The sequence below is a fragment of the Wasmannia auropunctata genome, unplaced genomic scaffold (assembly GCF_000956235.1).
Source record: "Wasmannia auropunctata unplaced genomic scaffold, wasmannia.A_1.0 LD336067.1, whole genome shotgun sequence".
Lineage (NCBI taxonomy): Eukaryota > Metazoa > Arthropoda > Insecta > Hymenoptera > Formicidae > Wasmannia > Wasmannia auropunctata.
The window spans coordinates 98,421-114,749 of NW_012026823.1; the positions used below are offsets into that span (position 1 = coordinate 98,421).

Genomic DNA, 16,329 nt, shown 5'->3' on the forward strand with positions numbered 1-16,329 from the left:
AGACGTGTGCTCTTCCGATCTTTGTGACGTTTTCAGTTTACTCACAATATTCCTTAATATATACTTAACTTTGGATGCTTACTTTTCATTTCTATTTAGCTTAATAATAGCTAGAATTAATCGATGAAAAAATCGTCGATGTAGTCGTTGCCTCGTAAGATATCAGTGAACAATGGCTCGATTTGTCATCGTTAGCAGCATGCTTATAATTATAATATTTTAGCGTTTACAAAAGCGTTTAATTTTATTCAAAATTTGTTGTAATAAATAATATGTACAAATTTAAATAACAACACATTTTTTAGATTAAATATTGCTCTATATTAATTGATTTATTGAGAAAAAAGACACGATTATTACAAATTGGGACAGTGTTATTAATTGGGACATTCACCTTATTGTAACAGTAAATTATTAGACACCAACATCCGTGTCGGCTCGCAAAGGCATTATTGGCTATTTATGATTTCATTATTTATTTTTTACAATTAAAAACGTGGATGCTCTATAAATATTTTTACTTATAAATTCAATTAACAATTTATCAATGTTATCCATTACAGCCTCCGCTAAATCTCTGTGGTTGGGTGTGAATTTTTCAGGTGTGGATTTTTTCGGGTGTGGAAATCCACACCCACCTGATTTTGGAATGTGGATTGCTCCACACAAACATAAAACGCCGGACCTGCGAATGACAATATCCGAATTGGATAGGTACAATGCGATTTTCAAGAAGTGGAAGAGCTAATTATTTTGCGAATTACACGGGCGAGTGGGAAAATTTTACGAGCGCACTACGGTAGCAGAAGCTGCGCCGTTGTTATAATTGAAAAGCTCAAAACCATAATTACGGCGGCGCGCTTTCGAGGCAGGCAGTGCCCTTATGCGCGTCTCGTAATTGCATGAAAAGCTAACGCACTCGTACCACGGTCCGAGCGAGTAGTTTCTCGCCAACATTTCGCAGTTGGCCGAGAAGAAGAGAGGACGGCCGACATTCTGAGCTGGCCTTAACAAGACGCGCTACGTGTTCTGATTAAATCGGCTGCGACATTTGCACGGCTGTGACATTTAATGCATACGTAGAGAGAGGGTCCAACACGGGTACGCGAAAACCTAACATCTGGCGCAAATCACCACAGATTTGTAAGATTCACATTGCAGTTGTATACGTCAAAATATAATTATAAGATTATAAGATTCAAAATAATGCTTTTTTTACAGCAAAACCTTAATTTACATATTATATATTAAATGTTTTTTGTATATAAATTATATAGACTACAAAAGAGGAATATATAAAGGGATAGATTCTAAAGAACTTTGAAAACTTGTAAATAAATTTTTATACGTGCTTTCTATTTTTACAGAAAATAGAAAAGTTTTATAGAATAAAATATCACGAGCTGTATATTTTGAGATGTCACGCCATTTCAAATCATTTCACTTATCTGTACTTCATATTACCTGTACTTATGTAATTTTTTTAAATCTTTGACCGCGAGTATTCACGCACAAGAAACTTTATTTTCTTAATCTCGTAATATTTTTGAATTTGTATTGTCGTATGTTTTAGTGTATTTACGATACAATACTTTATAAATATTGTAAATATTGTAAATTACATATATTTTTTATATAATATATATCACTTATTTATTTAATATCAGTTAATAAATAGTAATTTTAAAGACAAGCAGTTCTGGAATCTCAAACACCTCGGAATGTGCTGTTATTAACGTATACGAGAAATGAGATCTTGTTTTTTTAAAAAAAGAAAATAAGAAAGAATGTGTTTAATACACATATCTGTGTAATATTTCAATTCTCTCGCTCTACGCGTCCTTATTAGGACTGTATTATTTTCTACTTTTCACCAAGCGTGGTGTGCTATTCTAGGTCCAGAAAAATAAAAGGTGTTTTGTCAACGCGAGAAGAGCGACTACATTATTCATGACTGCCATCGTCACACAAATCGTGATTCCGTCCCCTTCTTTATTCTGTCCTCCTAACCCTGTGCCGCTGACGATCCCTGTCGTTCGCCATCGTGCACATAGCACTCGCAGAGAAACGTGATCGGAAATCACGTCGCGGGAAGACAACACGTCGTTACGTTCGGACCACATCCGGTGAGAGTGCGGTTTGCACCTGTATTGTTTGTACGACTGCTAATGAACGCGTGCCATCTGGCTATCGTGTATAATTACTCACGGGATTGGTCGTGTTTAATCGTCATCCGTAAATCGACGACCTGTTTATGAAGGCTGGTGTAATCTACCGATAACTATTAGCCAATATTCAGAACTATCGGAAAATTAGCGTTAATGAATCAAGGGATTTTGATGGTAGGCAGAACATCGCGCTTTCGCTATAATTTCAAGAGGTCAAAGCATTGAAATTGTTTGTATGCGCTCTATTATAATACTAATTGATTTCAAAACTGCAAGAAATCTTTGAAGAAATATATTTAATATTTCTCATTAATTTTTTAGCACAAAATTATATTTATTTAAGATTATTTCAAGTGCAGGTTTTTGATCTTTTGACTTTAAATCCTTTGATTGAGTTAGCATTTTAATTAATATTTTCTCTGTTTAAAACAGTTTGCTTTTTTATGTTTCTTTTGTACTGGAGGAGCTCGTTGGCACAAGAGGCAAGTTGACATTGCGTTTCATTTAAGCATTTATGGCAAAAGAAATAGAAAAGTTATAACACAATAACGAAAAGTTATAACCGCAAAATAATTCTTTAATAACATAATTTTTTCCTAAGTCTTATTTAAACTAAACAAGTGTTACAAAAAAAAAGAGAAAAATCTAATTCAAGAAAAAGCATGCAAATTTTTGAGCGTTTCAAAGTTTTATATTAATATTGTTTAGTTTAAGAGAGTAAATTTAAGTGATCTAATTATTAGTTATAAGAAAAGCTTCTGTTGCTATGATACGTTATTTTAAGTAATAACAGTAATTCTTTTGTAATAAAATGATTAAAATTAAACGTATGTAGAGATGGAATACATTAACTAATATTTAAGGTTGTTATTACCGCGTATGTGAGAAACGTGAGAACATTCAGTTACAATTTAACTTAACAAAACACTTTATTTTTCAGCTTTTAATTCTATATTGAAGCAAACTCCATCTAAAATAGTTCACATTTGTTTTTCTACACCAGTATTTTGCTATTCGATCCTTACAAAATAAAATAAAGATGTAATCTTTAACGAAAAATACATTTTTGCAATTTGTTTTTCTATGTCTATTACGTTTTCAATAATTTAACATCAAGTTAGTTGTATAGCCAACAATGTTGATTTACATATGTCGATTTACTTCACTATCGGGGCAAACTGGCTACAAAACAGCATTGCTTGTATTTCAAAAAAACTATACAGTATTGTTCCTGACATAAAAATGTAGAAAAAAAGATCCTCTTTATCATAAAAAAGAAATATAGTTTACTCATAATAATTAATCGTTTAAAAAGTCAAATGACGAAATTATGAAAACTGTGCCAACAAGCTCCGGTTTCTCCCACGTTCAAAGAACAAATTCTGTTTACAAATATTTGCGGCAGAATATGAACCTACGGTCTGAATTTATATAACTGTAATTATAATTAATTAAGTTAAGCAAAAAGATTTACATACACAAAATATGAATATAATAAAACATAATAAAAAATCGTGACATAACAAATAAATTAGTTTAATATCATTCATAATGAGCTGAGTAAAATCTGGTAACCGAGAATGTAGGGTAGACATTTATCCTATTTCAGGCTAAAAGACACTACCGCTAACGAAGAAATTACGTTTGATCAACGCTACGCTCATTAATGTCTGAAAAAAAATTGGGTCGATACGTTCTTACTGTCGTGAATAATATTGTGGCAGAATATTTAATTTGAATCTAGGTCTCGAGGTAACATTTAATAATTTTTATAGAGCTTTTCTTTGCACATTTTATTATACATAAATTTTAATATATTGATTTTTACGCAAAGAAGGGTTGTGACAAATAAGACTTAATTTAAATGGTATATTCATTTGTGTATTTCGTTAATTTTTTATTCAATTTTTTTACATCTTCAACATCTACTAATAATATTTGTCGCATATAATAACAGAGAGAGACTACCGAAAGATTACATTATCTTTTTATATATTTAAAAAAAGTTCTTACATTTATAATAAATAGCATAGAACGTTACAATTTTCTCCCTCTAATAGAGACGTTTTTTTCATAGTTAAAATTTATTCTTGGAATAGCACTTTTTGGGAACAGCACAATTTCTACATTTTCTCCAATCAACTTAAAGCTTATGTATACCCACAGAAGTCTTCCAAAAATTTCGACTCGCTCAGCTTCTCTTATTTTCTCTTGTTTAAGCACGAATTAAGTAACGCCAGACAAAATGTATGCGCACGCCGCTTCGAGGATTGCCGAGATAATGAAGAGCTAACGACGCGCGTTGCAACGAGTGTCTCTCGATTCCCCTCGTTCCGAACTTCTGAAATCACGTGGCGCGCCATTCGAGATAGTCTCGCACAAACGCTTCTCGCCGCGTGCACCAATATACTTTCTCGAAAGTTGCAGGCGCACAACAATGTGAAAGAAGAAACCTTTAAAGTTACGGTAAAATTAGAGCGGACTCCGTTCTATCTCCCCCGGCATCGCCGCACGCCTTGCCGTCGCGCGCGGCTTGCGGTTACTCCCACGGCCCCGGCGCGGAACTTTTCGTTTCATCCCGGTGATTTTTGGGAAATTGGCTTAGCGAAAGCGAAACGAGCGGGACAACGCCACCGCTTGCGCGGCGAGTTGCTTCATCCCTCCCCCCTCCCCCCGTCTCGCCTTTCCCGGGTGGGTAGTTACGGGAACCTCCCTCGGACATACGCCGTCGCCGTAAGCGTAAAATATCACGAGACGTCTCTTATACTTTCGCAAGGGTATTTCGGTATATTCTCATTTTCGCGTTAGCGCCCGAGGGACGTCCAGCTTTCGCAAGATTCTCTCCCTTCACGCAAGTTACACGATAATCGATTAATAATATAGGTATACGAAGTTTATGCGGCACGTTATATATAACGTAGACTGTACTACGTGTGTGCACGAAATCTTAAATTTCGTTAGAATATATATAATATAATATATACAAGGTGTCTAGTACTCAATGGTACAGTAGCGCTTGAGGGGAGGTAGGCGGGCCAAACTAACTAAACAAAAAAGTTCTCTATACCATTTTGTGATCTTTGCAATAGTTATTGAGATACTAATCATTAAAAAAAATGTACGCCAAGTATGTACAAGTGTATCGTACATTAGGTACATCTTATCTAAATCAAAAATATTATTTTAACAAATAAAAGTTGTCCAAAAACAAATATGAGATCATACAGATTGCCAAGTATTTGATTAGACATAAGGAGTAGAGACAAAAATATTTTATTCCAAACCAGAAAAATATTTTTTTAATAAATCGTTTAAATTATTCAAAATATATATTTGCAGCAAAGGTTTAATGCCATTGTCTTTCCAAATAACTTTAAGTTTTGTTAAACAGACTTAAAGTTATATTAAAATGATCAATAGAATCATAGTGAAGCAAAAACTTGGCCATTATGTAAAATTTGTTCTTTTTTTTAAATGATTGGTATCTCGATAACTATTGCGAAGATCGCAAAATGGTAGAGGACTTTTTTGTTCAGTTTGGTCCACACTACCTGTCCACAAGCACTGTACCATTGAGTACGAGACACCCTGTGTACATCACGTATTTTTATTCCGGAAAAATTACCCAAATCCATATAATTCCCAAATTAATATTTTAACAAAAATCTTAAAATTTTTTAAATATTTTAAAACGTATTTTATACAAATTAATAAGTATATTTTTACAATCTAAATAAATAATCTATACATTAATCTAAATTAAGAATAAAACTTTGCCGCATATATTGCATTCCTTTTCAGTTCAAGTTTATTTTTTGGAAATCGCAGACATTTTCATTGTTAAAGGAATATTATTTCCATTTGGCTTACTTGGCAAAGTATTTTCTCAACCTTAGCAAAAATAAACGGAAAGAACTGGGGAAAATCTCTGTTCGCCCAGATTATCGCGCAATGCATATGGAGCGAGCTCGACAACTGTCTCTGGCGAAACTGCCATACTGTTTAGTGTTTGCCCGCTATCGCCCCGTGCGCTTTTTTTCCAACGAGGCACGAGGTGGAGCGGCGCGCATAATCGAATGCGCGCGTCCTCGTTAACTCCCGTTCTAACTGGGGATTTCACGATGGAGAACGACGGGGCTGTAGTATTACCGAAAATTCCGAGACAGCCAGGCAAAATCGTAAAACTGTATTACCAACAACCCGCGCTGCTGTGCCCGCGCGATGGGAAAGGTACGAAGTGAACAAAAGGCGAACCGCATTCACCGATGTTTTTCCGTCGTAAAAAGACGCGAGGCGAGACCGCCCAAACGGCCATCCGCTCTTTCTGTTTGTCGAACGAAAAGAGGTTCATCGCCCCCCGGGGGAGGGGGGGGGGGAAGCGAACGAAACCTAAACGACGAGAAGAACACGGGACCTGACGTGAATTTCCAGCATTTAATTTATCCCGCTATTGCGTCCGACGTCGCAGACAACCGTTTATCAGTACTACTTCTTTTCTCCTCTTTAATTCTTTCTCTCGAGCGACTGTGAAGTAATTGCGTCGCTAACCAAACAAATGGATAGCATCGGTCAACGTACAATACAATACATAATACAATATTTAATATTGGCAACACATTTTTATTTATTAAGGTCTGAAGTGGAACGAAACGTACGACTTATGTAAGAAGATGTAATTTAAGTTATAGAATACAACGTTATTTGAAACTTTAACGCAACGTTTTCTACATTTTTATTTTATATCAATACTTATAATATTTATAATTTATGTAGGATAAATGATGTTGAATATCGATGTCTTTTTTCATTTCGATTAAAACGATTAAAACAACATGAAGCTATTTCTTTTCTTATTTACTATTTTATTTATTATATTATTTATATCATCTTTCTTTCATCTTTCTTCTCATTGATGAAATTGTGCATATTTCTTATGTACTTTTAAATATTTGAATACTTTAAGTATAAAATTTGATTTCTAATTGAAAACATTTAAATATAATGAAGTTTTATTTATCTAAAACAAATATGATAAGATATTGTTCATATTTGATATGTCGAAATGTCTTAATTACAGATAAATTGATTATCTTTTTTTATACTTATATTTTTTTATTATTTAAAAAATATATAAAATATTTGCATTTCTCATGCGACTTGCGATAATATCTAGATAAAATAGCATTAATATCTGGGATTTTCGAGGTCATGCTCCTAATCCCATTCTACATTATTATCCACAAAGCTTGAATCTTGCATAATTCGCATTATATTCCCATTATACGCCATTGTTAACAGAGCTCGAATCTCATGTTCGCCATTATAGTGTAGTATATATACTCTATTGTTAACGAAGTTTGAGTTACACGTCCGACAGAATACTCGTTACTCTGCACTGTGCCATTTCGCCGCTGATTTACAGGGGGAGATAAATTTTTTTGAATCACCTATACGGCAACGAATCCGTGCGTCGCCGAACGCGCGGCGCGATTGTGCCCGGCCAGCTCGGGCGTACCAGCGATCGGCGTGTCCCAAGGAGATTTGTTAACTTCTGGCAAACAGAAGTTTATCAATAAAATTGCTTTCACGGTGTAATACCGTGCTGGAGCACCGCCAAATTCGGCTACCCGCCACCCTCCCCTCTTCCGCTGTACGCGCGCTTTGCCGTTTGCAGCGGTTCACACGCTCTTGCGCGCGCGCGCGCGCGCGCGCACACACATTCGCAGCGGCTTGACCGATGCGCCGGCATGCGACTTCAGTGTGCATATTTAGAATGCACCGTTCGCTTTAATCATTTAGTAACTCGACATGGTAATTACGTTGGCCCTGGTTAATTCCATGCGCAAATATCCGCCGAGTTATTATTTTGTGCTGGACGTTATTAATTTCCGGCTGCATATATGTATATAGCTATGCGACTAACTGCAGGATTGTATTATACATATTATACAGAGTTATTTTCATATTGGACCCCCATGACTTTTCTGACAAAGAAATGAAATTCATAGCATTTCTGAATCAAGAGACAATTTCTCATATATATTGCCATGTCTTTTGAATAAGATATGAAAGATAAAAAGTTATGTGAAAGAAAATGTCATGTAATTCAAATATAGAACGTAATATTTAAAAAATTCAAATATTTAAATATACTGAGATATTTTCTTTTAATTTATTATTATTGTTTATATCTTAACATTTTTTGACATTTTGAAAGAAGATACTGCAAAATCATCATGATCTTGCATTTACAATATGCAGAATCAGGATGTTCCTTAAATACAATTCATTGCCATACTCAAGGGGACAATTCTTTCGTTTATTTTAAGTAAAAAAAATCATATAAACATTAAGCGGCTTAGTTTTCGAAATAGGGTGTTTTCAAAAAAATTTAAACGTGTAGTAATAATCTGTCCTAATTTGTAGCAATAATATTAATATTAATATTAATATTTGTAATAATAATATAAATATTTTCGTAGTAATAATATTTTATTTAAAAACACCCTATGTTTCGGAAACTAAGCCGCTAAGGACACATGTTTAATATGAACTTTTTTACTTGAAATTAATAAACCAAAGAATTGCCCTTTTGAGTATGACAATGTATTCAAAGAACATCTTGTATAGATTTCAAAAGATTTGCAAATTGCATTATTTGATGGCACATCATTTTTTACATATAGTAAATAGTTAGTTGTGGGCACTTTTTATGTAGATATGTACTTTTAACATGGAAAAAAAATTTAATATTGATTTTAAAAATAAAAGAATAAAATCATTTTCACTTGTTATATAGACTAATTTAAATGTTATTTTAAATTGACTTATATATAACTACATAAAAATTTAGATAGAAGATTTTTACAAAAAAGTACAACTATTAAATGTTATTAAAAATAAAACTGATTTGCGCGAGCGATTGCCATTACATTGCAAAGTACGTATCCGAGTGAAGTAAAATTTTTATCACATTGAAACTAACTTCGATTCACGAACGCGATGCATTAGACATGCCGAAACTGCAAGTAACGAGATTCAGCGTTAGAGAGGCTTCGCTTCACCTGAGATAAGGATGTTAGGAAGCTCTACTGGTATTGGAGAACGTCACACCAGGAATCAGCTGGTGGCGCCCTGTTCTCAGTATTGACGGGAGTGAAGCTTCACGCTAACAACAACCTCTCGAATCCTTAATCGCGTAAATGGAGTTTATTTCGCGCATCAGACAAGTCGCACGAACTTTCGAGACAGTTAAGCGCGATTCGGCATGCCGCATATATGCATAACGAAGTTTCCCGACAAAATAATAGCCCCTTGCTCGCACAGCATAAGCTGCCCTTTAACTACTCGACTTTTATCGATATCGCCAACCTGAAGCAATTTTATCCGTTTCTTTTGTGTAACTTCTTTTCAGTTTTAACATTTCTAAACTGTACGATATTGATAAAGAAGAAATCTTTTGCACTTCTTTTCGCTTCTTTAATTGATATGAGAGAGATAAATCCTGTCGTAATAAAAACATGTAGAAGAATTTAACGTAAAATCTTCGTTCGGAATTCTTTCAAATGCATAATATTTGAATTGAATTTTAAAAATGCTAAAGAATCATAAAATTTATACTTCTCATCCTAAATGCATGTGCATAGGTAAACATTTTTTAAAATTTCAAATATATTTGAAAAATATTTTACTTAAGTGCGTGGTGTAATGAAGAAATGAAAAATTAAAGGCAGACAGTAATTAACAATGCAAATTTCAATTTTCCACGTTAGATAAAAGAGAGATAGCTTTAAAGAAAAAAAAAACGCGTTGTACTGATTGACACTGATGAACGACGATGAAAATATAGCAGTCGATCTCGGGCGAGAAAATTTTTGAAACGCGTGCAAAGGATGGCGGAACCTCGCGTGCGATCCAACGAGTATTTCCGATTCAATTATGAAACTCACCTCGTTTTGAGGCGTGGAAACTATCCTGCGGCTGTATCACCTCGACCTGAGCGCTGAGGCGAGACTTGGGCAGGATGTCCCGGTTGGCGTTGATCTTCTCCGCGGCGTAGCGAAAGGCCACTTCCTGCTTGTCGTCCGACGGATGAAACAGCCCGCCTGGGAAATCACGCATCCATATTAAAGGGTGCTACTTTGACGAGATCCACGCGTGCACTCCTCCTTATTTTCCGTCCGCGACCACCATCACCGGATATTTTTATCCAACCTTCTATCTATCCGTTTCTCTGTCCACCGACGGCGCGGGATAAAGATTTATGGTCTATTTACACCTACGCGAGATGATCCCGGCTGGAACCGTGTTCCGCGTACCGTAACTTCACTGTTTAATGTATTTTATGCGCATGCGTTTACGTGCTACGTCTATTCAGCGTTTTCTGACGTCTTGGCAAGAATCTTTTGATGTCAGCTTAGATATAAAATATTTTAATTTTAATTTCAATTTTAATACATGCGATTTAAAATATTGAATTAATATTTTAAAAAATATATACAATTAAATACGAATTAAATAATTCTTATAATCTTAGCAAGAATTTTTTTTATGTAAGTTTGAATATAATACATTTTAATATATGCATCAGTTTAACAAATTGTATTAATCCTAGAAATGCACACTGGAGGTCCCAGGTACTTCAGCTCTGTTTTCTCGGTTTGGCATTTCTGAAATTGGAAGGGGAGAGGTTTGGGATATTGACGTAAAAAAAGTTTGGAATCTCCTCAGTAGGAAGACGTGTTGACGCGCGGCAATTGTCACTCAACAACCGAACAGTTGAAGTAAGCATGGGGGCTCCGGGACTGCTTACAGTTTTGTTAAAAAATTAAAATATCGAATCGCCAAATTTTTTTTATTACTATTTCAAGTATGCTCTTTCAGAATTTTCAAAAATTTTTCAAATCGGTCTATAAACATAAGAGATATGATTTTTTGGAAAAGGTGCTAAATCGAGATTTTTTCGCATTTTTGAGCTTTCCTTTCTTCTTGAACCCGTATATCTTGGAACTCCTTAATTCTATCGACATTTATCAATTATAGATTTGTTCTTTGATCAATTCTCTATCAAATTGAAAAAAAATTAATTAAAATAAGTCTATTTTTGCTGGAGTTACAATAACAAGTATGGATGGGGTCCTCGAGACTCAAGTGTGTACTTTACGTAGGCAAAATAGGAGTGTATACTCCTAAGGTTAATATTTTTAAACAATTTTATTAAACAACAAATATTTTTCACAATGGAGATTCTAACAGATTTTAAAAATATATTAATTTATTAATTTCTTATCAAAGAATGTTATTTGAAAAATTTTATCTACTATCGAGAGTAACATCACACAAATAAAGAGGATTTGTTTAAAAAAGTGAAATGTCAGAAATGAAATAACAAATAACACAACGCTAAATCATAATTTGACTGCTACACAACGAAATTGGATTGGAAGTTTGTAAAATATCTATGTACTTAAAATGATAGCATCCCAATCGAAAGTTTCCATATGTAAATACAGATTTATTTTTATACGATCGAGGAAAGCGACGCGAGTAACTGTACGTACACGTTCCATCCGTTGCCATCCGTTTCCATCATTTCGCATCGCATAAGTATTCGCGACAGTTTCTTCGTGTGGTCCGCTGAAATTCCGCGCCTTCCAATTCATTCGGTTAGGAGAAATTGGCGCCATAAATTGATTTTAATCTCGTGTACGTCATAAAGTAACTGTACGAGCAGCTGCGCCGGCTTGACTCTGCGATTTATAGAATTTGCGGGATAGATTTACGTCTCTCGTTAGCGACCCGCTATCGATTCTCTTTGGCGTACCTCGTAAGACTGCCTGCACGATTCGCCACGCTCATTGTGACAATAATGAGCCTAATAATGCGAACGAGGACGAAAATGTGAATGTATGAGCTTGAGAATGTGAACGCGAAATGAAGAAAAACGGAAACACATATATAGTACTCTCAGTGGGAAGATAAATTCCATCGCGACTTTTTTGCCAGATTCACAACGTGGAAATGAAATTAGTACATCTGTAACATTTTCGTCAAGGGGAGAAGGCGGAAGCTAGCGGATGTGGCAAAAAAGCTTGCAATAACACTTCGAGGTACAACGGCTTATCGAGCGATCAATCGAATTCGTGCTGCGAATGTCGTTAAACGTTTTACGGGCACGTAGTGACAACCGGTTGTAAAATTGTCGCGAACATCATCGGCAAAAATATACACTTACATAAATTAGACGTTACCTCTTCTTTCCAGGCCAAACCGCATCGATTTAATCGAACTTGAATATTCATTGATCGCTAGTAAATTATTTCGCACGGAGTGATTGAGGATGCCAACAGTCTGTCGTCGTTTCCGTATGCAATCGTACGACGCAATAAAAATGTTAAATTGGCCCCATCGAAATACATTGGGGAGCTCATTCTTAGTATTCCGTATATCAAACCGCGAAATTTAATTACGCGTGTGAATAAATAAACTCGCCACCGCCGGTTGACTCAAATAAATCACGAAAACTACATGGGCTGTGGCGCGCGCGCGCCCGCGCCGCTTTTAATTTTCGCGTCGATGTGACAGTCCCGGTTTATAATAACGTTGAATTCAAAACGAGCGAATAATGAGTCGCTGCTCTAAAACAAAAGATTGCTTGTGATCCCGATTACAATGGCGCGGTAAAAGATAGCTTTGTGAACGCATAAATTGTAAACCCGGTTATATTTTTTTAGTACAACTATATTGTGCATAATCCGTTATACATAGGCATTTATTACACGTTTGAATTGCATAATAAATTAAAAAAGAGTTACATATCGTACTATTGTATATATTTTTGTCAGAATGAAAGCAGATTTTTACACTCTCCCTCAACTCTATTCCACTTGCAAATGTAATTTTTTTAAAAGAGGGAAACTATGTATAAATTATTCAACTACCAATAATGATGGAAAAAGCAGATAGAAATAATACAATGACGAAAGTGGCAAAAGAAAGTTGAACGGATTGAACTGGCGCCAAAGTAGAGCTGGAAAAATTAGAAGACTAAGAAATTCGAAACGCTTAAAATTCAATCGATGTAATGTAAGCTTAAAAGAATTTCTAGCTTTTCTCTCTCTCTATTTCTCTCTTTCTCGCCCTAGTCTCCCTTCATACCACTTCAGTAAATTTCTTCCTTTTCTAGCTTTTCGATACAGAAAGCTATTGGCCATACACGGCATTGGTGATGTGCCGCGGAACAAGCGTACGGATGTAGTACGAACGAATGCATCAAAACTCACAGCAAGTACGGCACGTATCTCCCTGAGCTCGGACGTGTACCTATATCGATCCGCTTTTGCCTCTCTCTCTCTCTCTCTCTCTCTTTCTCTCTCTCGCCACCTCGGGAAAGAAAGCGTTCGGAAATCGAATGCATCGTGAATTTACGTTTCGATAAAAGTTCAGAGAGTATAGTCGGGCGCATTCGGTGTATCACGTACATCCGCGCGTACATCCGCGCGTCGTCGGGAAATGACAATCATAATATTAAACAGAGACGTGACAGTTTCGCATATGCGTAAAATATGTACGAACTGTTGTTTTATTATTATATTTTCAAGAGATAAGACTGCAAAAAGCTGATGTGCAAGCGAGGCGCTGTTCCTGTCATATTTATTTTTCAAATGTGCGTAAATCGATGATTTTTCAGACGTAGAAATATCGTAGCCGGTATAGCGTTACGTTATACTACTAGATTCCAATAACAGTAACATCATTAATTTTGTTTTTAGTCAACAATAGCGTGTGTGTCAAACCATGTAACAGAGGGAATATCCATTCCATTAAATAGACGAGATTTTATTTTCTATTAGAAAATATCGATGAAAATTTTACAATCTCGTAATTTTCTGTACGCAAATTTAAATACCTTTGGTTTTCATGTAAAAAAACAAAAATTTTTGCAACAGAATTAAAACATATTTTTTTAAAGTCCTTTCTGTATAAAAACGAGAATATATGAGAATATTTTGCATCATAAAACAAAAATACAACGTATACTGCAATATCAAGAAAAATCTTTATATTTATATCATATAAATGTCTTACATCTTATATCTTTATTATATTAATTATATTACATATTAATATTATATTATTTTATTATTAATTTTTAATGGAGTGTTATTTTTAATATTTATATCAAAGATTAATACTTTTATCTTTTTGATTATGACAAAATACAAATAGCAATTATATAATACTATTTTTGTAAAATACTACTTAGTATTTTTATGTAAATGCTTGAGAGAACACAAAAATTCTTAATATTTTTTCTCAATTTAAAATGTTAAATTATCGCTCAGTCGTTGCCTTTACGTGAGAAACCTTTAAAAAATATATTATATATATTTCGGAAATTTATATATACCGCGAGATTTTGCAGATTTTTATGACTTGTAAGCGAAATATGCTGTATCATCGTGTCTGTCGTTCACTGCAGAGCCAGCTACTTTCAATATATCCGCAGGCAGATGGTTAGCGACATTTAACTGTGAAATACCTCTTGTTTATATATCCGCTACATGCGCAGCAGTACACGCGTGGTTGCTATCGGAGTGATTTTCTCTCTGACGCGCAGCAGCCAGAACTTCGGTAATTGTCGTCGCACACGGTAAAATGCATGTTATCCGCGTCACGTTGCCTGTGTTCCACTTGCACTACCATCAATGCCAATTAAATAGAGCACCGTTAGCAGCGCAACCTTTTATCGTTGCCATTAATTTCAATTATTTGCTTGGCCGGCAAAACATTTTCACGAAGCCGCTATAGTTTAACGATATTTTGATGATTGTATACTGCAATTTATAATAGTATGTAAAGCAAGGAACTGTAGATTAAAGAAATAAGACGATGATTAATCAAAAAATAATTTTTTTTTTTAAATAAAACTCTGAAAATATAACTGATTATCATTATCGATCAAAACATAAAAGAGATAAAAAGGAACAAATAATAATGTTAAGCAAACGATGAAGCTAGACATTAGAAAAATTAGCATGTTCTCGCATTTATAACTGTTATAATTCTTTTAAAGATGAAACAAAATTATATCATTTCGAACGCTTTTACGCTGAAAAACTAGCGCGTGCTGTAATCATTATTATTTTAAGCCTACGATTACATCGTATTCCATTAGATTCATTTGAAATTAATAATGAAGAATAAGATTTTATCTGCTTATAATACTCGCGAAGCTTCATCTTGGAATTATCTCGAAGCCAAGTCGTGCTTTCGTTTCTTCACTCGTGGATATTATCGATTGGGACATTGATAATAATTTTACTGACGCCATTGAAAGCGGTCGAAAGGGTCGTGGCTTTCACGCCGGGGGAAACTGGGAAAGATACTCACCTATCCTAATGAAATCAGGAAGAGCCGCTGTGTGGGCGGCGAGGAGCGCCAGCGGCAGTAGCAGCCACCTCGCAGCCATTTCCGATTCCGGTTCACCCCGCCGTCTTCCCCTACGCCCTCCGTCGTTGCCTCCACTGCCGCCACCGGCAGCACTTTCTCTCTCTCTCTCTCTCTCTCTCCCTCCCTTCCTCTCTTCTTGGTTTCCTCTTTGTCCTCCCGAAGGAACTTATGCCACTGGAAAACAAGATTGGACAGCGAGTTCATTAAAATGCACGCCGCAAGTCTTCGTATCCGGTCTGAATATCTGCCCTTGTTTACAAGAGAATTGTATTTCGGATGCTTCGCGATGTCACCGATTGCCGACACAAAATCAGCGGTGATTGAGGAACATTGCTATCTCACGACGAGTCTTACAAGGATACAAAAACAATGAAATGAGTCGATGAAATGGGTAGCTTTTAACACGATCATCATCATATATCGTCAAAGTGCCGAGATATTACACGCGAAATTGTAAAAATAGAATCACAAAGCGTTAATCAAATTATAGATATTGCGTTAGAGAGACAATATATTTGTTTATATATATTTTTTTCTATAATTATTTTTTGCAACCATGTTTATTTTATAACTATTTCTTTAAATAAATATACATTTATTATTACTTTTATATATGTACACATATAGATACAAACAATAGAATATCACGAATAAAATAAAATAAAATAAAATAAAATGTATATTGATTAGATATCAATCAATATTTCTT

General features: G+C 35.0%; 1 protein-coding gene across 1 annotated transcript in view; it reads right to left on the minus strand.

The window, feature by feature from the left end:
* The window catches only part of LOC105450241 (glutamate receptor ionotropic, kainate 1-like), a gene marked incomplete at its 3' end in the record, with an annotated part of 78,944 nt that extends 63,207 nt beyond the window's left edge, over positions 1 to 15,737 (minus strand). Inside the window, exons 1-2 of the mRNA XM_011689992.1 lie at positions 15,561 to 15,737; positions 10,118 to 10,273 (exon numbers count right to left, since the gene is read on the minus strand). Of these exons, the coding sequence (XP_011688294.1) occupies positions 10,118 to 10,273; positions 15,561 to 15,639 (235 nt within the window). The remainder of the gene's footprint in view (positions 1 to 10,117; positions 10,274 to 15,560) is intronic.
* Positions 15,738 to 16,329: the final 592 nt, after the last annotated feature.